This window comes from Nothobranchius furzeri, chromosome 14 (genome assembly GCF_043380555.1).
Source record: "Nothobranchius furzeri strain GRZ-AD chromosome 14, NfurGRZ-RIMD1, whole genome shotgun sequence".
Classification (NCBI taxonomy): Eukaryota; Metazoa; Chordata; class Actinopteri; order Cyprinodontiformes; family Nothobranchiidae; genus Nothobranchius; species Nothobranchius furzeri.
Window position 1 is genome coordinate 3,243,778 of NC_091754.1, and position 25,369 is coordinate 3,269,146.

At 41.0% G+C, this 25,369-nt stretch overlaps 1 protein-coding gene across 1 annotated transcript in view; it reads left to right on the top strand.

Annotated features, from left to right (window-relative positions):
* Positions 1–17,325, top strand: part of htr1fa (5-hydroxytryptamine (serotonin) receptor 1Fa) — an 18,592-nt gene extending 1,267 nt beyond the window's left edge. The window contains exons 2-3 of the mRNA XM_015965535.3: positions 14,192–14,308; positions 15,972–17,325. Of these exons, the coding sequence (XP_015821021.1) occupies positions 15,973–17,187 (1,215 nt within the window). The 5' untranslated portion in view covers positions 14,192–14,308; position 15,972 and the 3' untranslated portion in view covers positions 17,188–17,325. The remainder of the gene's footprint in view (positions 1–14,191; positions 14,309–15,971) is intronic.
* Positions 17,326–25,369: the final 8,044 nt, after the last annotated feature.

The window sequence follows — 25,369 nt, forward strand, 5'->3', positions numbered from 1 at the left end:
TCCAACTATAACTCATCAACAAGGGACAAACATCTTCATGCACTCGAATTAACTCCAGAACAAGATGCTAAACAAAACTCCTCCTCCTGGGGTGATCTATGAACGCTGCCTGACACTGACGCCATGCTCCCATTTAGGAGTTCCAGGACCTTCTTGGTCAGTTATTTAAAATCCTGCAGAATGCTGGGTGCTCTTTTGGCCGTGGAGACACTTTTACTGCTGGCACTTAATTACGCGGGAGGAGTTATCTTGGAAGAAATATAATGGACACCTGTGATGAGTAGCAGAGTCAAGCCAAGGACATGTCGTGGCTGGTGATGAGCTGAGGCCTGGCAGCAGTGAACCATCAGAGTAGATGCCACAGACGGATGTTTGCTAATGCCAGCTACTAACGGCAGAGCTTTTCTCTCTTATAAACCACATATGGTGTGAGTGGGTCATCATTCTCTTGAACGAGGTGTTAGTAACATGTGATGTATTGATTTCATAGTTAATGCATCATTAAACAAAAGAACAAATGGCACATTATAATCATCCACATGCAAGGAGTTGTTGTAGTTTGTAGCTCAACACGATTACAGACCGCTGTGCAACAATCCAGAGGCACCTCTGTATCATTGTTTAACTGATCTTGCACTGGTTCTTTTGCTTTCTGATTGGCTAAGACTCATTCAACCAGCAGCACGTTCGTTTGTCCCTGAAAACCAGGGTTGTTGTGCAAGATTATCGTAAAACAGCTTTAAAGATGATCCTATCAGATAAACCCATCTTGTGTGGTGTGTTGCGAGCACTCTGATCTACTCAGAAAGACGCTGGGATAATAAATCTGGGCTTTGAAACATGTTGGATTCACTCTGCCTGATTTTCAGGGACAAATGATAATGCTTCCTGTTGAATGTGAAGTGATGGATTTGTGCAGCACACTCCTCCACCATCCACATTTGTTCAAAGTGACGTTTGATCTTGACAGATTTCACGTCTGAGTGGGAAATGTCCCCGTGTGAAATCAGTTTGCATGGAGTGTATTTGCGAAGTTGCTACACACCACACACTGTGGAACAAAACTGGTTTATCTGTGATATTTCATCACCACATGTTGGGTTTTGCGTATTTTGACAATTGTAAACTATTCAAGAATCCTGCCATGTGAACTGGGCTTTACACACCACACAAGGAAGGATTGTCTGATAAGATCATCTTTAGAGGTCATTGTTAGAAGGGGTGTGGCTGTTCAAACATCGGCATGGTCATCCTGCCATGTGACCTTTGGAACATTCTGAGTTATAAAGGGTATCTAAACACAAATAACCACATAAATAAAATGAACTTCGACTGTATCTCTGGGCACTTTAGAACCACTAACTGATTATTACATAATAATTTTAGCTGCGTCAGTAATGCCAAACACAGATTAAAGTATTTCTGCAGCACAAAAATACTCTGCAGCTACCCTGAAACAGGATGGTGCATCTCAAAGCTTCTTTTTTATCTGAAAACCGATAACTTTGCTGTCAGAGCTGTCCTCTTACAACATAATATCATTTTGCAACCTAACAATTAAAGAGCAAGTCACTCCAAATTAACATTTTTTTTGCTGATAAATTATATAGATGAGTGTCTGATTATGCTGTAGACAAATGTAGGCAATAGTTTGGCATTTTAGTGCATCTTACTTAAAATTTTAATATTCTGCCTAAAACTGTCAGCGATGCACCGTCGTCAGGCAAAAACTCAGCACTGCATTTGAATTTAAATCTACCATCGCTATTGGCTAAGAGGTACACTATGATGTTAGATGGTACATTATGATGTCACAATGTCGTGAGTGTGTGTATTTGTTAGCGGCTCCGCCCTCTCGGTCTGCTAGGCAACACCATTTGTTGCATTTTTCAAACAGGAAGTGGGAGTGAAGTAATACTCTGGTAGGGGTGACTTGCTCTTTAAGCAGATTATAATTTTGCACTGATTAATTTGTCTTTTAGTGAGTTTATTTTAGGTATCGTAGCGATAAATATAGATTTATATCTATATTTCAAATGTGACGTAGATTTAGCTTGTTTATAATCTTATATTAATTCATCGGAGCACCACCAGTTTTCGGAACTGGTCTGTTGGATTTAATATCTACGTATATCTTCGCAATGTAATCAGTCTCAGAGTTAACACCACAAATTAATCTAAAGGATGAATTCTTGACAGAATTATTATTCCTGAGACGTGCTAGACAATGATCAGGCGTTATTTACGTTTTGTGAGTTTATTACAAACATCAGTTGTGACAACTGACAAAGAGAACCAAACACAGCTTTTTGTTTCATGCATGAGAGTAAGTAAGTGAATAAACCCAAAGCTTTATGGCAGTGCTATGACATCACTAGTCTGTAATAAAAGTGGAAATTTGGTGACACATGGGATTATAGTAAATATTAGGAATAATTTCTGAAAGGAGTGTGTGTGTGTGTGTGTGTGTGTGTGTGTGTGTGTGTGTGTGTGTGTGTGTGTGTGTGTGTGTGTGTGTGTGTGTGTGTGTGTGTGTGTGTGTGTGTGTGTGTGTTCGTGTGGCTCGTTATGGCAGAAGAAGGAAGGGGATCTTGAGAGCTAAACGTGAATTTGGGATTGACATAAAACACGCCATAAAAGAAATGTAATAATCTGAATTCACGAATCGGCTTACGGCAGAAAACCAGCCAGATAGAAATGCTCACAGACCTGCTTTCCGTCGCCGGAAGGGTGGTCAGCGACTCCACCAGCCTGGGCTCCTGGTTCGTGGCCTGTTTGGATTAAATGGTGCTGGCGCCCTGGTCGGTCAACGTCGGTCGTGGAAAGGGGAGGATATGGTAATCCTCGATCGTGGCTTGACTTTTCAGTTCCTCCAGTTACACCAAATGTGGAATTCAGATCGCGAGTCCGCATGATCCAAAACGAGATTGAATCAGAGGAACTGTTCCAAATTGGGTTTCACTCTTAATGTGAGAACTCGACCGAACACGCAGACTTCCGGTTTCACGTAGGAAGTCAAAACAAAACAAACGGAGTTGCTTCTAAGTTTTACCGTAACTTTTGAGAGCTAATTACTTGACAACTGTAAAGCGTCGGGTTCTGCTAGGCCAGATGGAAACAGCCCGCAGGGATTTGTGCTTAAAGCGTCCTTTTCTCTTTTTCTCCTGCCTCCATGAGGTCTGAACCTTCTTGGTCACACCCACATGTATTTCACTCATTAACCACTTGATGGCACTGTGGCTCTTTCAAATAACCCAGTCTTACGACCATGGGAGATTCATGCTCAATATTGTAACAAAGTTATTCCAAATAAGGCCTCCAAAAGTATTACTTCAAACAGAAAAGAACAACTTCAGGGCTGAAGCTTGACTGTATCACCTTTAGTTTGGTTTTGAACTGGTGAAACACAACGGCAGAAGTTTAACATGAAAGAAAAAACAGCACAAGCAGTTTAGGGTTGAAACTGCTAAAAGTTTAAACATTTACTTGGAACACCTTGAATTTTAATGGTGAACAACCTAAAACACCTTTTGACTGTGGATAAACAGAAAAACACCAGGGTTTTGATAGAGACTAAATCCTGGAATCTTCCAGAATGACCCTTGAGAAGTTATTCGAGCACCCGGCCTTGGGGAGAGTCACTTCTTGGCAGGTTGAGGTGAGACAGACCAAGTCCTGATAATGTCCGGCCTCTCGAGTGCTTAAGGAGGGAAAAACAAGTCACTTGGTAAAATTTACGTTCCTGGGAGAAAATGTAGGAGTTAGCCGAACGTTCAAAAATGGCATCTTGGAATTTATATGACTGTAGGCCAGTTTCAAATTCCCCCTTTTTTCTGCAAAGTGTGAAAGAAACCTTTGTGTGAAAATGTTATTGTTCTTCTCCGTGTGGATCCCGATAAAGTTAACTGAGAATATAAAAATGTGGATGTCCGCTACAGTATCTTCAATCAGTTCTCTGCATCTACAACCGAAGCAGGATCCTCTGTCAGCATCTGATTAAACTCTCTCCTTTAGTGCTGTCTATTATAAAACTAACTTCAGAAATACTCTTCCGCTACTCTGAAAAGTGCACAAGGTCCAGAAATTAGCTGCTAATTAATTGTCAGAAATCCACGGCAGCTGAAAATGAAAACTACGGGTGCCTGCCAGGACTAACCACAAGCCTGACAGCTCTTTTTGTTTTATCGCGGCTGTTGGAAGGCTTTTGAAGGTGCTTCAAAAGTAAGATGGCAGGGACCAAACACTCCTACCACTGGACCTGTTTGTGTCTTCTGATGAGAAAAATATCCCCAGCAACAGAAGATGTGGAGGCTGCACCGGCTTTAGTCGCTCGCAAGACTGTCAGAAATCAATTCTAGTGCGTAGACACGACTGACTCTGCAAAGGCTGAACTTTTACTTCCGGATACCCTTCAGGCGCTTAAGAAACCATTCATCATCAGGTCCTCTCTAGTGCTGTAAGTGGACCTCGTCTTGGACCATGAGAGATGATCTTTCCCCACGGCGTCTTTTATGAAATTGATTCTTAATGGAACAAGAGAAAAAACCTAAAGCCCCTCTAGCAGCACCTAGAGGCCGTAATGTCCATTACACTGACGGCTGAGAGCAAATCTGAAGTAAAAAGCCACACACTGCACTTTTGTAACAGTCACAGAAGCTGAAGTTTGTTGTGAGGGTTGAATGGAGGTAAGAGCGCTGGGCGTTCGTCCATCCATCGTCCCTGTGTGTGCTTGTTCTCCAGGGGCCGAGTCACCTGGAGGTCCCACTATCCTGACAACTGGCTGAATAAACTCCAACCGTGTTTCCAAACTTGCCCTGATATTCTTACCGTAATAAAAGCTTAAACTGTTAAAGGAAATTCAGTTTTCATTTTCTACTAAACATGTTCGGAATATGTCTCTTTTCATTTAAAACCACCCAGGACTTTTAGCCCTTTGACACGTTGTTCATTCAGGGCTCAGATAGTTCAGTCATGGCTCCTTACGAAGCTCCTTTCTGGTAATTTTGATAGATTTGTGAAGCATAACTACACAGACTGCATAGCACTTGCATCTTTACCTTTAATTCTTGAGGTGGCAGATGACTGGCATTTATAATTGAAGAATAAACTCAACAATCCCAACATTTTCCACCAGTTTCTTTTATTGAAAGGCAAAAATTATTTCATCCTGCCAGCAAAAGCTCAGACAGGATCCAGCTTTTCAAACAGACAAAAGCATGGATTGTTTCTTTTTTTAAATGACTAACGCCGTGTGATCTGATGTGATTATATCATTTGCCTTGGCCTGCCAAAGTTCTGGCAAATGGGTGCATTTGGTGCATTTGTTTGCTAATCCTCCTTTGAGCTTAAACGGTACAAAGTTGGGTGATAAAATGTATTCGGTTCTGTTGCAGGTTGGGTCAAAAATGAGTTTTGCTCTCCTCCAAACTGTGCAGCCTACAAAAGCGTCATGAATTCATTCTTCTTTGACAAATATTACTGCACCTTTTACTCTACTCACACTTTCTACAGCAGAAATGTCCAGAGCTGTGTTTGTAGATGTTCAGTGCAAGCAGAATATCTGAGCTGTTAATGAGCACTTTTCATCCCCATCCCATGTGCAAAGCTCCAACATGCTGTTCTGTGTTTAAATACACACCGGAAAAAGGAATTGTCCAAACACGTCGATTTAATGTAGAGTTTCCATGTAAGTGTATTACATAAAGTCAATGACAGAGGTAACCTGTTCTCATGTTTGTTTATTTGACTTGTGTTTAATTATTTTAATAAATAACAGTTGTAATTTTATAAATACCAGTTAAAACTAACAGAAAAATTTAGTTGGTGATTACTAGAGCCAGGAATCTTTTATGTATTTTTAAGGCGCAGATAAAATGTCCTTATTTTTCCCTCTTCAGCCCAAATGACACGCTGGGAAATTCTTTAAAAGTCCTGAAATGGGATGTGATTAAGTAAGGTTTAATAAACACGCTTAGTTTAGGTTTACATTCAGCACGTTTCATTTTTGTTCAACTCTTTTGACATCTGACATTTGTGATTTCATATATTTTAGCTAAATCTCATATAAAAGTATTGGCTGGTGTAGGGCCAAGAATCCCGTTTGAGTGTAGACCATCAAAACCTGAAAGTCAGCTAATTTGTCCGTGAATATTAAAAGCTTTTAAAAGAAGTTTCTACAAACGTTGTCCAATAAAGATTTAGTCATCGTTTGAGCGCGAGGCAGACCACTTTCCTTCTGTTTAGTTATGAGAAAACAGATCCACTTCTCCCTTACACAAAAGACATTTTTAGAAAGTCCACGTTTGGGTTTTCTTGCTGCATTCAGCATAAGTACTTATGTAAGTTAGGCTTTTTAAACAGATGCAGCATCTAAAAGTCGTTGCTGTCACAAACTTGGCATTTATTAAAGTTCTTTTAAACACTAAACAGTCCTCCACCATACTACAGTGTTTTAAAGATAGCTTACTGCTGTTCTGGATGTGACTTTCCTCACATTTATGTTGATTCTTGAGGAAACGAGTGGAGAAAATGCTCAAAAGATCAAAGATGATTTGATTATTTCCTCAGGACTCCACAAAGGAGTTGCTGTCCTGCGTGTGCAGTGAGCTCTAACAAGGTTTTCAAGGCTGTTCAATTAAAACAAAACCGGTTTAAATCCAAATTTCCAGGAAACATTCATTCATTTCCCACTGGTGGTTTTTCAGAAACAACTTTATTGATTTACTTTTGTTCTGCAAGTGAATTCATTAAAAGATCATTTTAGTGGGAAGGGCAAATATTCAGTTAATCAGAGGCAAACACGGTGTAACAATATATTCTGCTTCATCCACTTTTACCCTTTAAAACATTTTAATATGCATCTAAGCATTTAGCTGTGATACGTGTAGCATGTATTTACCTGGCAGTACCGACTGGGCTGGTTCAGAACTCCGTGGCCATCTTTACGGGCACATTACGGCAGTGTTGGCGACACGTCACTGATTGTCGGTAAAGTTTAGAGTTCAGGTCAACATTCTTAGTCTTGCTTGCAGGGCCGAACACGGAGTTGCGCCTGCTTACCGTTAATGCAAAGATACGTGCCGCCACTCACACGTGGCTCAGCTGAGCGTGACATGTTGGTGTGTTGGTGTATATATTGGTGGTTCCTTGTGTTAGATATAGATAATGGGGAGATTGTGAATTCGCTGTTTTGGCAGCTACGCTCTGGAATGAACTACCTGTGAGTATTAGACAGGTGCCATCATTGCAGGTTTTTAAGTCAACCTTGAAAACACACTCGTATTCTCTGGCCTTTTCAGCATTCGGATTTGCAGTGTTGCACCAACGTTTTCCTTTAGAGGCTTTTCTTGTTACCGCTTTACCATTTTTATTGTCTTTTTTATTGTTTTAATGCATGCTCTTACTGGATGCTGCTTTTTTTGTCAAATGTTTGTGTTCAGCACCTTGGGCTTCTGCGGAGGCAGTAAAATGTGCTTTATAAATGAAATGTCTTTGTGAAATTATTGAGAAACCATTTCTTAATGATTATTTTGGCGGTTGTTGGGCTAGCGTCCAGGAAACAGCAGAGAACGTCTCGGCTAGTAGGAGCTAACCATTAGCGTTAGCAACTCCACCACACAGCAGAACTCTTCCAGGCTTGTGGTATTCATGGAGATAAAACGTCAACGTTGCAGCGCTAACAGCGTCAGTGTTAGTGCCGTGCTGTTAGCCAATCAGAGGAGAGATGTCCAAACATCAGGAAATAAGACTGAATCCTGTCGTCTGAAGCTAGTTTCTCCTCCAGCTAACTTCCACGTCCTCAAATAGCCGCACCGGAGCGTTTTTACCCCACATAACCACTTACAAGACATTCACTCCAACTTTTATTGTATAAATGTATTAAAAATATGAGTAAAGTTTATCTTTTAACAATATATCAGAGTTTACTCCAACAACTGTGTGTGGGAAGGTGAGGAGGCTGTCATCATCATGTTTCATCACAAATTATATTTTCACTGAGTGTGAATTATGCTGTATCATTAGTCTCATGCAGTGAAACGCTGTATAATAAAAGCACCAATGAGCCAATATGTGATGAGGAATAAAAGAGGTCAAGTGGATTTCTCAAGATGTTATCAGCCAGTCAGAGAAGGTGCTTAAACTAGATTGACTTTAAAGTAATTATAGAGATTATTGTTGAGGTATATTCCTAAAAATCACATTTTAGACCCTGGTTAAGTTTACATATGACATAATATTCCAATTTCAACCAGATCAGGACCTAAAAAACAACATTTAGGGAAATCTACATGTCGCGTGTTGCCTTTACTCACATCATTTGAACGTGCTATTATATTGTTATGTCCTTTCTGTCTTTTATTTTATTTTATTTTTTTCCTTCATCAGCATCAGGTCCAGCAGACATAACATCCAGAATGACATCATAATTTAGGAAAAGCATCTTTTTAGTTGGGTTAATTCTGAGAAGCTCCTTTTTACCCCCCCCATCTGGCAGAGCTGTCGTGTCAGAGGAACCCGTACGTCACGCCGTCGTTACATCGTGTAATGATGACGGCGTGTAGAATGAAACATCTTGCTGTAGAGTCTACGTGGACAGAAAGATTCATCAGCGGTTATGAGTTTGCTCTCCTGGAAGATTAAAGTTTAGAATAAAGAAAATTCATTTACAAAAAGAAGAAGTAGAAATATAAAAACTACACAGATTTTTCTCCTTTACATTTTTCACTCGTAAGCTTTTGTTAAACTGAATTAATAAATCCATGTTTCCTTTACAATGTTCTGCATTAGGAATATTCACCTCCGAACACACCGTCACCAACTGATGTTTCCGTGAAAACTGCAGCGATCCTTCCACGCCTCACGTGTCCTCTCATGTTTACGAGGACAGGACAACCATCTGCACTTCTCAGGAAGTATAGACGGTCCTTTTGGAGATTGCTCCCGGCTAAAAATAAGACTTCTGGCTGCTAAAGTAGATGAGATCTACTATCCCTCTCCTGATAATAACTTTTTACTTTCTTTGACGTTGGATGTGCTACTGCTAGATTAGCCGTTTAATTACAGATCCACTAGAATAAATACAGTAAAGTTTATCTCTCACCTAATAGAATATTTACTAACAAATCACCATATAACTATAGACACATTACTTTGTCTTGTGTGTGTGCATGTGTGTGTGTGTGTGTGTGTGTGTGTGTGTGTGTGTGTGTGTGTGTGTGTGTGTGTGTGTGTGTGTGCGTGCGTGTGTGTGTGTGTGTGTGTGTGTGTGTGTGTGTGTGTGTGTGTGTGTGTGTGTGTGTGTGTGTGTGTGTGTGTGTGTGTGTGTGTGTCTGCTCTGTCTTCTCCATCCCCAGTGAGTCGTGGAGGATGGCTGCTTATACTGAGCCAGGATTCTCTGGAGGTTTCTTCCTGTTAAAAGGGAGTTTTCCTCTCCACTGTCGCTGCATGCTTGCTTAGTATGAGGATTGCTGTATAGTCGCTGACACTAGTCAGTGACTCGATGCAATTTGCTGGGTTCCTTATATGGAAACGTTATTTCTGATTGGCTTAATGACCTGACCTGAATTGGAATGTTTATTATGTGAAGTGCCTTGAGACGACTCTTGTCGTGTTTTGGCGCTATATAAATAAACTTGAATTGAATTGAAAATCCTAATTAGGAATTACTTCAAATAATATAATATTAATAAAAATCCACCGTATTTTAGTCTAATTGCTGTAATGTGGGGATTAGAATAAAGATCCTACAGTTACATAAATATGAGGTCATGTGACGCATCTGATGTCGGAACAACTACACCCCACTATAATTAATATTTAAATAAGCAGACTCATTAAAGTGTGATTCCGTGTGTCCTTCCAGTCCGGTGAGAGATTAGAACTGGGCACTAGCTTGCGGCAAACAGATGGCTTTGAAGCAAATGACAGATTATGTGTCAAATTTCCATCTCTGACGCTCGTCCACTTTATCTTCACCTTATTTTATGTTGTTGTTGTGACCGAGTATAACACTTTTACCAGAGTACGGTGTCTTCCAGAGCTGCGGCAAGCTGCTGGACTGTTTTCTGTTTGTTAATGAAATAAAATAAAGTCTCAAAAGATCCTGAGCTAAACGAAATGAACTGCTCCCCCCCCCCCCAGAGGGATTATGTAATAGACTAGGAAGTGACTCTGCAGCCGCTGAAGGTGCGTTGTTGTTACTCAGTCATTTGTGGAATGACTGTCCTCTGCTGGTACCGACTATTAAACGTTCTCCATCTCATGTTGATAAAAGGAAATAAATAATGTTTTTAGAGCTGAAGGTCCAACGCTGCATCCTGGTTGGTTGTCTTTGTACAGAGTTACAGACCTGAGTTACAGTTACAGTTACAGTTATCTGAGCTTTCTTTGTAATTAAACACAATCAGGAGAGTTTTAATTGATTTTATAACGACTTACATGCATGAATTGATCAGCTTGTTTGCTTTGGTTTATTTTCCTTTTGGTGCACTAACTTATTAACCAGCACCTTAAATCTGTAGGGAATCTTACAAACAGCTTGAAATAATGACATTTAAATGAGGATGATGGGGAAATGTTGATCTTTCAAGTATTTAACACATTACGGAGCTAATTATGAATCAAATAAGTAATTTAACCAAATGTTATTACTAGAAAAGATTTAGTAGCTGCTCTGCACTTGAAGGAGTTCTTCTGTTTGGGACGTTGCGTCTGACCAGCTGCAGGATGCAGGTGGAGAGAGGTGGTGGTGCACAGAAACTCCTGCTATGTCGAGCATGAAGTCACATAATAGAGCTTAGAACAGATCATGGTGTGAGAATAAGCAGATCTGTGAGGTGGATGCCTTTGACCCTCTCAGATGGATGGGAATGACATCACTGAGGGAGTGAACTTACATTAGTAACTGATTTTCTAGAAGTCAGAAACAGCTCAGAAACACTTTGGATCCTGAGGTACCCGTCTGGACAACCTGATAAGGGTAATGGTGGCTGTGAAGAACAGGAGGTGCTCTGGACTGAGGAGTCATAGTTGGACATATCTGGCTGCAGGAGGAGCCATGTATTTACTGTCAGGCTGGGAAAAGGTGCAATAATGAGTGTGTGAAGGAAACAGTGAAGCATGGGGACGGTTTAGGCAGCTTCTCTGCAAGTGGAGATTTGGTCAGAATTAAGGGTCTTCTTGGTGCTGGAGGAACACAAGCAGGTACTTATCCACCAGGGAGGTTGCTGATTGGCTCCAGATGTGTTCTGCAGCAGGACAACATCCCTGTGCGTGCATGTGATGTCATGCAGAATGACCTCCGTCGCTCATGCAGAACCCAGACCTCAGCATCATTGGGTTTGTTAGAATTAGAGCCTGTCTGCATTCACAGAGGATGTTTGGTTCTTCTGGATGTTTGGAACACAAACCTGCTGATTTCCACCGTTAGTTTGCTTTGCATTCATAAAACTAGTTTTAAACCATTGTTGATGCATCTGCCTGCAACTGTTTTGCAAACTAAGACGATGCGTACTGGAGTTCAGCGTTTCTCCTGGAGAGCGCAAATGAAAAAACTGCATTTGTTCCTCTGAGAAACTAATAAAGCAACAATAAAAACAGCATTTCTGCTCCATGGACTGTGTTCCCTTCAGACTTTGTCTGTTTTCAGACCAACTTTGTCGTGTTCCTCCATCTAAGAACCAGTCGGATTAAACAAATAAACACAAACGTGAGATCTGATGTGTCTTTGCTTGTCGTTTACTCGGCATGTCAGTCACACAACAAGCTTTTTCACGGCTCCTCTCCCTCACGCCGGCACTTGGCAGCTCAACCGCTTGTCTGGGCCAAACTACGTTTCAAACATTGTACTCCACATGACAGATGCAGCATGCTTGTTCTTGTAAGAGCGAGGGGTGAGGGGGGTGAGGGATGGGGAGAGGGTTCCAAGACTGTCGGAGGTTTGACTCCTTATTTTTTTATTTCCATCTAAGAAAGTTGAGTAAAAGCTGCAGTGTGTGTGTGTGTGTGTGTGTGTGTGTGTGTGTGTGTGTGTGTGTGTGTGTGTGTGTGTGTGTGAAGCTAATGCTGCTCCTCTGTCTGCAGCATTCTGGTGCATCTGAGCTGTGAGCCAACTACACATTAAACTTTCACACGTTTCACTAAAAGTCAGAGATATTTAACGCATTTGGGCGTCGTCAGCCTTCTCATTGTTCGCGTGAGTGTGTTGCTGCAGGAGCAAAGCTGTAACCACAGAATGTAGAGCCCATTAAAAACGCTCCTGGCTCACTTCTCTCATCTCACCCCATTCACAGTAAGCAGATTTAGTAAACAATGAACTCAAACACTAATTTAGCAGCACTGACAACAGACTAAAAAGTTATAGTATAACTCTGCTCTGGGTCTGTGAATGAAGCTGATGTTCCAGTGTGTGAAGACACTTGGGTGTTTTGGAATAAAGCCGAACCGAGCAGATTTATGCTCGCTCAGTGGAGCTTATCTTCAGATGGCCTTGAGCAGAAAAGCTGTACTTTAGAACATTTTCATAATGAAAGAGAGTGATCTCTTTGTTGTGCATAGCGCATGACGCCGCATGCGTCAATCACTGCAAATGCATGCACACAGAGATGGAGGCTCATGGATGTGTGTTTGTGCACATTCACTGCAAAAACAACCTTCTGTCGGATGCACGGCCAACGATGCGTCCGTTCAACTGTAGTTATCGTTCATCTTTCTGCACAAAGAAATCTGCACGTGCTGCGGTTTCTGTCAGACTCGTTGTTGGATTAGGAAGGTGGGTTGTGATCCTGGGTACGAAAACTGTAAAATATTCAAACTGCATGATTATTGGAATTAAGGAAACAATTAAATTAATATCTTTAAAATAATCGAAGCTCTTCTGACGTAACGGGTTTTCTCTCTAATGAGGTACACACACACACACACACACACACACACACACACACACACACACTGAAACGTCCTAACTCAAACAGCGCATTGTCATCACACCCACCTGAAGACCTGAACCCAACTTGTTGGAGCTGAGCAGTCTGATAGAGATCTTGGCTCAGAGTTGCGATGCCTCTGCTAGATCATCACATTAAACAAAATGACTGTACTCCTTCTGTTTCTATAGCAACCGTGTCTTCAGGATGCCGAACAATGCAGTGAAGGAGAAGTGAGGAAGAGCTGCAATGGCAGTCGTATCTTTCACAGTTCGATTAAATTACAGTAAATGGCTTTATTAGTGCAGTCCTGCAGGTACGCTGCTATTTGGGACACTTTGACTTCAGTCAGCTGACTCTCATCATAAGTTAAGCTTAATGGACGTTTTCTTGTGTGAGTAACTGCAGCAGTGTTGTGTGTGTGGTGGATTTGCTGCTGTTAAGAATGACAGACGCACATCTGAATGTTCATCTGATGAAGACTCTCTGGGATGTTTATGGTTATAAAAGGCTGGAGCACACGGGTGAGTGAAGGTTTATTAGGCGTGAGTAAAACGGACTAACTCTTCAACACACGTTGTCTTCGTCACAGCAACTCGTTACCCAGTCTGCAGTACACCCATCCACCCCCACAAAGGGGGCCCTGGCTCGTGGCATGGTGGGTGGCTGCTGGCTTGGGATCTGGGACATCTTGGGCTGCCTGCTGTTTGGGGGCTGCTCCCAGAATGGGGAGGGCCCTCCGCTGCCTGGACCCCCATTGGGGGCACTGTTGGTGGGGCTGGCGCTCCTTCTGCCTGGGTGCGGAGTCGGGTTGGCTGTCCTTTGTGAGGTGATGAGGTGGGCTGTTGGGGTCTGGGGCTGTCTGGCTCTGGGCTGAGGACTCTAGGCTTGGCATTCCTAAATGGGTTCTCTTTGGCTGGGGGCTGGTGCCCTGGCATGCTGGCTGGCCCCCCTTCCTCCCTGGGCTTGGATCTGTCCTCTGGGCTGGCCGACTGGTGTCCGTCCATTGGTGGCTATCAGCTGCTGGGGCGTGCGTGGCCCGGACTCTGGCGCTGGTGGGACCTGGGCTGTAGCGGGGCAGCTCCTCCCTCACCGCATGCACAACATTAAAAAACGAGGCCCTAAGAAGAGAAGAGCCAAAGAAAAACATGACAAACATGTGTTGCAACAGTGGTACACTGTTTCATCAGACCTCCAAAGAAACTTGTCAGCAAATTTTCTGCAACCTTTCAAAGTACTTTTATTAACAGGCCTCCACTCTGCCGTAGGTGCTGTGGGTGACAGACGCATGGAGATGGCAGACCTCACAGGCAGCACGGCCCTCAGCAGGCGGCCTGCTGTACACTGAACCAGCTGGCTGAGACCAAACATCAACGTGTAGACAGGTACGACTGGATTACCGCAGTTACCTGAAGGGCTAACTTTCTGAAAGCAAGATGAGATTTTTAAAGCTCGAGTGTTTTCGTGGCCTTGAGCAGAGCCTTCAAAGCTTTAAAAGCATTCTGCAGAATGAAACGCTTCTCTTGATGCGTTTTGGCATCTTTTATATGTAAAGAGCAAAACCTCAAATAATCAGCTTTGAATGTTTAAAGGAATAAGGGGTGAACGAGCTGCGAACGGTTTGCTGCATAATGCCGCAGCAACAACGTGAATCTCCCCATGGAGGTACAACTAAAGTGATATTCTGTTCTGTTTGAATTAGGATTGAATTAGAAATGCATTCTCACCAGATGATGATGTTTTAGACTTTCAATTTATGACACTGAATTTTCATTCTGTGGAATTTTGTATTTGAAAATTTCTTTACTAAAATTCATCGGCAAACATTTCATTCTTAAAAATTCAACTGCAAAAGTAAATCATAAAAAATTCCACAATAAAATTTTAACACACACACACACACACACACACACACACACACACATATATATATATATATATATATATAACATAAATTGGGTCAGAAAAGATTCAGCAACAGCTGAGGTGGTGACTGAAGCCAAAGTAATCGTCACTGGATCGAGTCGAGTGGCTTTTAGCCAATCAGATGACACTTTTTTCACCTGACAGGTGTGGACTCGATCAAGTGACCGTTGCTTTGGCTCGGGTCACCAGGAGGTCACCTCAGTTGGTACTGATGACATTCTGCGATTTAATTTTTAAGAATGAAAGTTTTCCTCGTGTATTTTAAGTAAAAGCATGACTAATGCAGTGTCTAAAAAATCACATTCTGATGTGTCCAAACTTGTGTTCTCGTGTCCGTGTGAAACGTCATCAAGTTTGCTCAAAGTTCCAGGATGTTTTCAGGCTCCGCCCATTGTATCGAGGATGCACCAATGTACCCTTCTGCAGACAGCAAAGTTTCCCGTTATGCATTGCGTCACAAACCGTTAAACTCCGAACGTCAGAGGAGAAAGCTAATAACTGTAATGTTTTAGATTATAGTTACAAGTAAAACAATATAAAGTTGCCTGATATCATCAATAATTGTGTGTAAACTGTAAATTTTATTTTGTGTGTTTGGGTTTCACTCTTCACGACCCCTAAAATACTAATTAGCTAACACACTATCAAAATAAAAGCACTGTAGCTCTGTTCTGATGAAAAATAAACTTTTTTTGTTCACTAAAGTGTGAGAAATGGTAGAATTGTATCAGTTTTTATAAAAGTGTGCTAAATGTAATACAACTAATATCTTTTCATTGTTATTTTGTTATTTAAGGAATAAACCAGGCTTTTATTTTTATGTCAGGTCGTTTTTTACCGTAGCAAGAAGCAGCGCTTGTTGCCAGGACACAACAGAGTACGGTTCTGTTCCAAACGCCGTCCTGGTCCTCCCGTACTCGGTAGAACAGACGTTCTGGTGTCTTGCCTAGAACATACTTGTCTAGTACACAAGCATGTACTAGCGTCCTTGAGTATTGAGAAACGGTCTGAATTTCTTCCACAGAAGTCCAGAAGTGCCTTCCTGGATCCCGACTGGATTACATACGACACAGAGAGATTCTAGCTTAAAATAATCAGCTCTTCTTCGATTTTGTTTTGCAGAATGGATTTCTTCAACTGGACTGAAGGAGCTTTTGACACGAACAGCAGCGCTTTCGACTCATTTGAGACTGTCAAACTCCCTGTCAGCAAAATCCTGCTCACCATAACCCTTTCTGTGGTGGCCACCCTCACTACGTTCTTCAACTGCCTGGTCATCACTGCTATTGCCGTCACTCGCAAGCTGCACCACCCAGCCAACTACCTCATCTGCTCCCTGGCGGTGACTGACCTGCTGGTGGCTGTGCTGGTCATGCCCTTCAGCATCCTCTACATCCTGAAGGAGAAGTGGGTCATGGGTGAGGTGGTTTGTACCATTTGGTTAAGTGTAGACATCGCCTGTTGCACTTGCTCTATCCTTCACCTCGCTATGATTGCCATTGACCGTTACCGCGCCATTACTGACGCTGTGGAGTACTCTCGCAAGCGCACCGGGGCCAGGGCTGGTGCGATGGTGGCCGTCGTGTGGCTCTTGTCCATCCTTATCTCCCTTCCTCCGCTAATGTGGCGGCACTACAGTGGAGACGCAGAGCATGAAGACCAATGCATCATCATCCACCATCACATGGCTTTCACGCTTTATTCAACTCTCGGAGCATTTTATATTCCCCTGCTGCTCATTCTAATTCTCTACTACAAAATCTACAAGGCTGCTCAGACCCTTTATATGCGAAGGGAGGCTAGCAGGGCTAGCCGTCACTCATGCATGACCAATGGAAGCATGATCCCTTCGTCCTACCCCGCTGGAGACAGCGATGCCGATTGTGGGCCTCGAAGCCCTGATCCCATAAGTCCACCAGAAAAGTCTTTCTCTGAACCTTCGACTGAGGAAACCCCGCGCAAGCGTGACCGTGAGCGGGAGCGTGTGCAGGCCTCCAGAAAAGTCTTTCAGAGCAAGTCACACAGACAGGAGTCGAGTAGCGAGTCTCGCCGGAGCCAGTTGTACCAAGGACCTCGAATCTCAGGCTCACGTGAGAGAAAGGCAGCATCCACGTTGGGGCTGATCATCGGGGCCTTTGTCATCTGCTGGCTGCCATTTTTTGTCAAGGAAGTAATCGTCAACACCTGCAGTTCGTGCAGCACTTCTATGGAAATGGCTGACTTTCTCACATGGCTGGGCTACCTTAACTCTCTGATCAACCCTCTCATCTACACCATCTTCAACGAAGACTTTAAAAAAGCCTTCCGAAGACTTGTTAGGTGCAGCCATTACCTCTGATAGTTTCATACGTGTGTGTCAAAAAGAGATGCTTATGGTCAGAAAAAGAAATATTTGCCCGGTTCTGCTTTTCAGAAGACCTGTTGTATGTTTTACGAGTTATGGAATCAAGCCCCACAATAAAGCACAAGCTCTAGAGTTCAGTATCGTCCTGAAGTAAACTGTTGCATCAAGTCAAGGAAACGCTGACCTTTCGGAGGTTAGGGTTAACCCTTCTTAGCACGAGTTTTCAGACCCACTTAAAGGTCTAGAAACAGCTGAGCATCCTGTCTGCTCCATCTAGCGACTGCTGGCTAAAATACAGAACATGTATTTGCCGAGGCTTCTTTTTATGCATCCATTGTCATACAAAAGTGTTATTTTATCTAATTGCCACAGAAACCTTTAACCAAGATGAACATGTTGTTTGGGCTTTACCACGTCTGACCCTTAGAGGGGTAAGACTCGGAAACACGTTCAAGCAGGAAGTTTAGGTTAACAGAACCAGGAGTGTTTCTCAATGTCAAGGCGCCTGGCCTTGTGAGGCGATGTCTTGCGAGGCCAGGCGCCTTGCTTACGAGGACTCTGTCCTTCCTTGATCAAAGAAAACGGTTTAATGGAACAGACTTGCATCACGGCGGTCACGTAAGGTCACGTGACACGGGAGATAACGTTATATTTAATTGTGTATATGTTTATTAAATTAAAAATATATAAATATAAGTGAGTTACTACCCGCTAGCCACCAAAGCTGCAACTACTAAGCAACTAACCAACCATAGATAACTACTTTAGATCTAAAAAAAACATTTTAAATTAGTTGACTTACTTTTAAACTTAAAAATTGTCCCCGAAATAGCTGCCGGCTTCTGAGCCGCCATCCTTTTGAAAATACTGCGGTGAACTCTGGGTGATTTTTGACCAAAGCTAGGCTACAAGACACCTCCTGTGTATCCTCGCTCAGCTAGCTAAACGGCTAACAAACGGAGAACACATGCCTTGGTAGAACATTGGAACACGTCTTGGCGGCTCCCGATGACGTATCTCCTAGGCGACCGGGGCGGGGCCAAGACATCAAGACGAGGTTCCTAGGCATTGAGAAACACCTCGGGTTTGTGTCGTAGTGGATATAAAATCACCAGTCAAACATGATTTAACCGCAGGAAAATAATCAAGATTTTGTTCAAGAATGATGATTTCTGTTAATCCTGCAGATTCACATTTTCATGTTTTCAGTTTGACCAAGTCTAACATGATTTATGCTTCTAAGTGTGAAAAATGTTACATCTGATGAAAACTTGACCCCGTGACTGATGTCCTTTGACAGATTTCACATAAGTCGTGTTAGACATCAGTAAAATGACCAGCTGGTAAAAATAAAAATTGCTGATGCTCTTTGAGTTTATAGAGCTGGAGGTGGATGGGTAGGCTGTCGAAGGAGGGAATATAAAGGAGCGTACACCAGTATGCCTTTGAAACATCTGCATTGTGGGAATTGTTAAAGTCACAGACTGGATTTTAAGACCGACCAATGCTCTTGTCCTAAAGTCATAACCCATGCAAACTAGCTTTAAGCGGTCTTTTCTGCCAGCTTGTATCAGTAAGTGTAAATTAAATAAAACCTGATATGTTACACGTGTGAAAGAAAATTAGACATTTTTCACTTCTTGACTTGCAGTCAGGCCATGTATGCCACAAAAAAACACTTTAATGTGCTTTTTTATGATCATCTATAAATATGCAGAGTCTGTGGTACTTTCAGTGCTACTTTTAAAAAGCCCCATAGCTGCAAACAACCTTGAGCAACTCAACTTTTATGTTATAAAGAATCTCTTGTTCTTGTTTGAACTTCTAATACATTTGTTAGAGACATCAGAGCTTATCACACGTAGCACACGGATCTGAACTGTTTGATGCAAAAGAAGAAACTGAAAACGTGGAACTGAAAGGAACGGATGCTTTTGCTGTTACTTAAAGGTGTGAAACACTGAAAAACCATTTTTAATGATTCTTTCTGATTTTAACAGGGTTTTCATGCAGGCTGAACATGAAAATAGTCTCCTACATCTATCTGCTGCATTCGCTTCTGATAGAAAATAGACGGCGAAACTCTAGATTAGAAAATCCTGACAGATCTACGTCACTCTGTCACTTAACATTCATGGACTCACCCATTTGACTCATGACGGGGAAGGCTGCTGTTGGTTTAGCGTCCAGGAAACAGCAGAGAATGACTCGGCTAGTAGAAGCTAACTGTTAGCATTAGCTACTCCACCACACTGCAGAACTCCTCCAGGCTTGTGTTATTTGTGGAGATAAAGCATCAACATTGAAAGTAAACAGAGTCAGTGGTAGAGTTGTGCTGCATGGACGTCACTAGGATTGAGATATAGGGGGGGCTTAGCCCCAGGAGCTTGACCTTGAACATTTTTTTCACACCCTGCAAAAACTTTGTCAATTAATTCATTATCTGAAGAACATTTAACAAAACCTATTATTTTGTCACTTTCTTTTCCTTTCCTACCTTTGTGCATTTTCTCTCTTCTTTTTATAAAAAAATAACACTTAATCAGTTCATTAGTGGGGTCTATGTTGAAGAAAGATTTTATATAAGTCCATTAAAAATTAGATATGTTATATTTCCAAATAAAGCTATTCATTTCAGTCTACTGCACTTAACAGGGGGAAATGTTGCAGTCATTTGTTTAATTACAACTTGCTTAATTATAAATGTTACTAAAATATGACAAAGAACAAATTAATAATTGTCAAACTTTTATTCTGCCAAATGAGTGTGCAGTTGACAGTTTTAATATATGAATAACACTGCTATGATGTGGAATAAAGGAGTATGTAATTAACAATTGCAAGACAAAATAACAGTATATATAAAAATGAGGGCTGGGACTTGATTAAAATTTTTAATCTAATTAATTAGAGGCTTTGTAATTAATTAATCTAAATTAATCACATTTTAATCGTTCAGGAAAATGTGCTCTCAAAGCAAAACTTAATTAAAATTGAGACAGAGAATTAAACATTAGACATAGTTATTACTGTAAAACTAAAGCTTTTAATAAAAAAATGCATTTTAATTAATCAAATGTCACTGTGTGATATGAAACAAAACCCAAATCAACTAAAATTTATAATTACAAATAGAAAACGCTTGCAAAGGGTTCCTGAGCCTTTAAATAGTCTCTCTGTCTAGTTGAATTACTGAAATAAATTTGACTTTGCACCAGATTCTAATTTTTCCAGTTTCACTTGTTTGTTTAATTGGGAGTTTTTATTAGCATTTCTACTCATAATGTAGTAAAAACACATAAATAAATAATAATCCTTCAAAATGACAGTAGAACAGGCACAAATATGATCTAGGACTTAAATGTACTAACTTTTAACACCAGAGCAGGCGTGGCATATTCTGAGAATGATCAGGAACACTAACTGGTTCCAGTTGGATGACTGGAGGTTGATGGGAAGATAAAAGATCATGGCGAGGAAATAATGATCTGACGAACAGGTGAGCGGACCTTCCTTACATGGGAAGTCCTGATGTTACGTTAAGAAGGGGATGCTGCAGACCCGCAGATTCAGGCCTGCAGCAGAGAATCTGGTGTGATCTCCAGCCTGATCACAACTTCCTCGTTCCTCGCTGCCCCTGATGCACTTAAGCATCCGCCCCTTAGCTGCTGACAGCTTCAACACACCTCGCTGCTTAATGATAGTAATGCATGTGATGTTTAGACAGAGACTCGTCTCAGAAACGTATAACTCCCCGACAGAATTGTTTAGAAAACCATCAGAAAAGTTTCAGAGTGTTTCTGTTTTAACGAAAACTTCTGTTTTCAACTTTAAGACACGTTGTTTGTGATTGTTTACAGAGTAGTGAGAACACGGAGCGTTCTCCCAGCGGCAGCCAGGTGCCTCTCGTTTGTCTGACTACTTTCATAAACTACTGTTAGGGCACAGAATTATTCTGTCTGGTGCTTTCAGCGCTGCACAGATGGTACGTAAATGTTAAAAATATAGCTTACCGCAACTTTTGTAAAGTTTCCTGTGCCACCGGGCAGCCGCAGCAGAGACGATCTCTGAAAAATGTCTGCGACACGGACTCCGTTGTTGTCTGGAAGTTTGTTTTTTTCAAGTTAAGAAAAGAGGCGGACGGGTTTCCTAAACCCTGCATCAGTCCAAGCAAGGCAGCTTCTTTCTGTTTTTATTCCGTTAGTAGCCATTAGCACTGTGCATTGTTGTGTGCGTCAGTGATATTCAGTCTACGAGGAAGTCGTGCAATGACAAAGGTTCCGCCGTGCTCGAAATGCAAGCTGCGATTAAACGCGTGAATTTTTTTAACGTGTCGTTTTTTTCTAATTAATCATAATAACGCGTTAAAGTCCCAGCCCTAAATAAACTCAAAATGATAGGGGGGCTTGTGATTATTTTAGGGGGGCTGAAGCCCCCCTAAAACGGACCTAACGACGTCAGCGGTGCTGCTGTTAGCCAATCAGAGGAGAGATGTCCATTTATCAGGAAAAAGACTCTAAATCATGCCGTGTTCTCTGATGTGGCATTCTGCTAGTTCCTGGAACAAACACACCCCCACCCCTCACCCCCGAGTTTGACTTGCAAGGCAGTTCATTCCTACAAGAGACCACTGCAAATTAAACGAGTGTCACACACCTTACAATCTTTTTATCGGGAACACAAACTTGTACATGGATTATTTAATCCAAGATAAACCGAATCAGATTAAAGGCTTTTTCTTTCCTGCATGGAACACAAAGCCAGTAGAACACAGGGATGATCAATAACAGCGTTAAAAATAAGGATAATGATATCAAGGACATAATGAGAGAAACTGCTGTCTGCGGTTATCGCCAACAACAGTCGAACAGCACACATGTGACAGATATGCAACGCTATAAGGCTTGATGTGAAATGGGCTGAGGAACATGTGATCCTCAGAGTAACTCCAGATCATTGCTTAATACTTTCTTCCATTGTGATTCTTCACATTTGAGAAACATTTTCTGATTTTGAAGGACTGTCTGTGTTGGTTTGAGTCGTTGAGTCTGAACGTGCACATTCACAAACTCAGTGGTTTCAGATTTAAAACAGATCAAAATCCTTCCATAGACTTAATTTCAGGGTTCTTGCTGCAGCCAGGCGGGCATCGCTCCTTACCGAACAACAATAAATTGCTTTGTAATCTTTCTGATGTACTTGTTTTATGAAATGCATTTTAGTCTTTATGTTTTTCCTGGTATTTCTTAATGTATTAATCTATTCTTTTCATTTCTCAAAGCCATTAAAGATCCTTTTCCGTTTTAGTCCACCACACAGCTCACATCAGGTCATCTGAACACGACTTACTGGTGAAAGAAAATCCTCATTATATTACTCCCACTCAAATACTTGGAATAGTACTTCTATTTTTTCCTGCCTTCAAGAGTGCTCGTGATATGCTGAAGGAAATGTTGTGGGTGAGTAAGGTGTGAGGATTTGCAGTAAGTCAGGAGAAGAGAGTAGGTGTGTAGTAACATCCAGAGTGGCCAGTCTGTCTTCTTCTGTGGGTTCCTGTCCCAACGGTTTGCTGGGGAGAGAAAATCAGAGTATTAATGTGTGTGTGTGGAGAGAGAGCTGTACAGAAATAACAAAAATTAAATTTCACTGATGAACTGGATTCAGCCTGCTGACTGACTCTTGATGTGGCTTTACTATTATATTATAACAGCGCCCTCTTCTGGTCATCAGTTGGCCTCACCTTCACAGAAAACGATGCTCTCAACTCTTTAAAGGGCCACTCATTGAATTAGTTTAAAACTTCAACCCTGGGGTGTTATTGTGGAATTTATTTTCATGCAGAAAATCTGAGAAAATGATGTGATCAAATATGGACGCTGGCCCTGTTCTGGTAAAAAGTCCCAAAGCAGCAACAGAAGCATAGATAATTATAAGACACTTTAAAGTAATCTAGCAAATTTTAGAACATGATATCACTGTAGAATAATACAGAATATGTCACAATTATTAAATAATATAGAATATTTTTATAAAAACAGATTGCTGTAGAATATTTTTGAAACACGTTGAACAATAGATATAGATTATTAGAATATTTCAGAATATTATATATTTGAGGATCTGCCTCAATGTCATCCTCTTCATCTTCATCATCATCACCTCATAGTGACACCAAATGGTACAATGACTGCCCTCTTCTGTTTTTCATAAAAAGCTTAGTTTAAAACTGCAAAAGATATTCAGTATTATTGTTAGTATTACTGTTAACAATATTATGAAGTTTATGTCTAAAAAACAGTAGATTTTACCTAAAAATATACATTTTTAAATGCTTGTTCAGGGCGTATGATCATTAAGGCAGCTTTGATGTTCAAGCTTGATTTCATCAACTTCATTGACACAATTTCTATCCTTATCTACATTTTATTTGGACATTATTTATTCATTTTCAGTCTCCAACAGCCCATGTGCTCAAAGAAGCACCTCCAAAAGCAATACTCTGTTCCACCAGTAGATGGTAACAGTAACCCAACATAGACATTGAATAAGATGTCCTGTTTTAAAATACATAAAACGAGAACAAACAAACATATTTTACAGCAACAGCTATGAGTTCAGCTCTGTCTATAGAAATCAACAGTGAGTATGTGTGAATGAGGGAGTGAGAGAGTGAAGGGGAAAGGAGATCCAGTACCTTCTAGCATGCTAGCTAGCTGTTTCCTGTAACGGGGGTTCTATTGCCCAGCGCCCCGGAAACAAATACATCCGTGATGATGATTGGCCCAAAAATTCTCCGGTTCTCCCTCAAGCCAAGCATGATTGGCTGTGCAGTTCAATTCAATTCAAGTTTATTTATATAGCGCCAAATCACGACAAGAGTCGTCTCAAGGCACTTCACATAATAAACATTCCAATTCACAGGTCATTAAGCCAATCAGAAATAATGTTTCCTATATAAGGAACCCAGCAAATTGCATCAAGTCACTGACTAGTGTCAGTGACTATACAGCAATCCTCATACTAAGCAAGCATGCAGCGATAGTGGAGAGGAAAACTCCCTTTTAACAGGAAGAAACCTCCAGAGAATCCTGGCTCACTATAAGCAGCCATCCACCACGACTCACTGGGGATGGAGAAGACAGAGCAGGCAGACAAAGACACAGCTGGTGAAATTATGTGTAAATGATTCAGATTGCACGTCACAATTGAGCTAAACGACCACATTCATATGTGTGTATGTATACACGCACACACACACACACATATATATATATATATATGTGTGTGTGTGTGTGTGTGTGTGTGTGTGTGTCTGTCTGTCTATATACTTACACACACATACATATATATATGTATATATATAAATATGTATGTGTGTGTGTATATACATACATACATATTTATATATATATATATGTATATATATAAATATGTATGTGTGTATATGTATATACATACACACATACATATTATATATATGCTCAGAAGAAATGTGTTTGTTTTGAAACGTGGACTGCAGTACCCTGGTTTGACCACAGGATGTCATTCTTTCTTCATGCACCTTTAATATGATCCTTTTGTTATATAAAATAATCTCCTACTCTATGATCTGTTTTATTCATCTCATTTTCTGCAATTTTATTACTATTTATTTTTTTACTTCCAGCATTTTTCTCAGCACAGTTTTTTTAAATGTGCAAATATGTTTATTATTTTGCTTCTTTGAACTCAAGCTTCTGTCATAATCAAGCAGGTTATTTTCCCAGGACCAGGACAAATGAAGAGTAAGTTATCAACATCACATGCATTTCCCATCTTATTTTTATTGTGAAATAAAATAAACAAACAAATAAATAAAATAATTGTCTTTGTATTTTTCATGTGAATAACTTACATTCATGACTGTGCATGTGTTTACTTTGCTTGCTATTTAGCCAGCAGCAGGTCTAATGAAGTGAAAAAAAACCTCACATTTGCACATGTTTAGGTAGCAAATATATTTCTTCTGTTCTTTTTAATTCTTCTTTGTTTCTGTGGTAAATGTGATTGCCAGTGTCTCATCAAAATGACCCCACTGAGGGACAATAAAGTGATTTTCTATTCTAATCTGTTTTCTATTCCATTTCAACTGCATACACTACATTGCTTCTACTTTACTAAAAGTTTTTATCTTTGG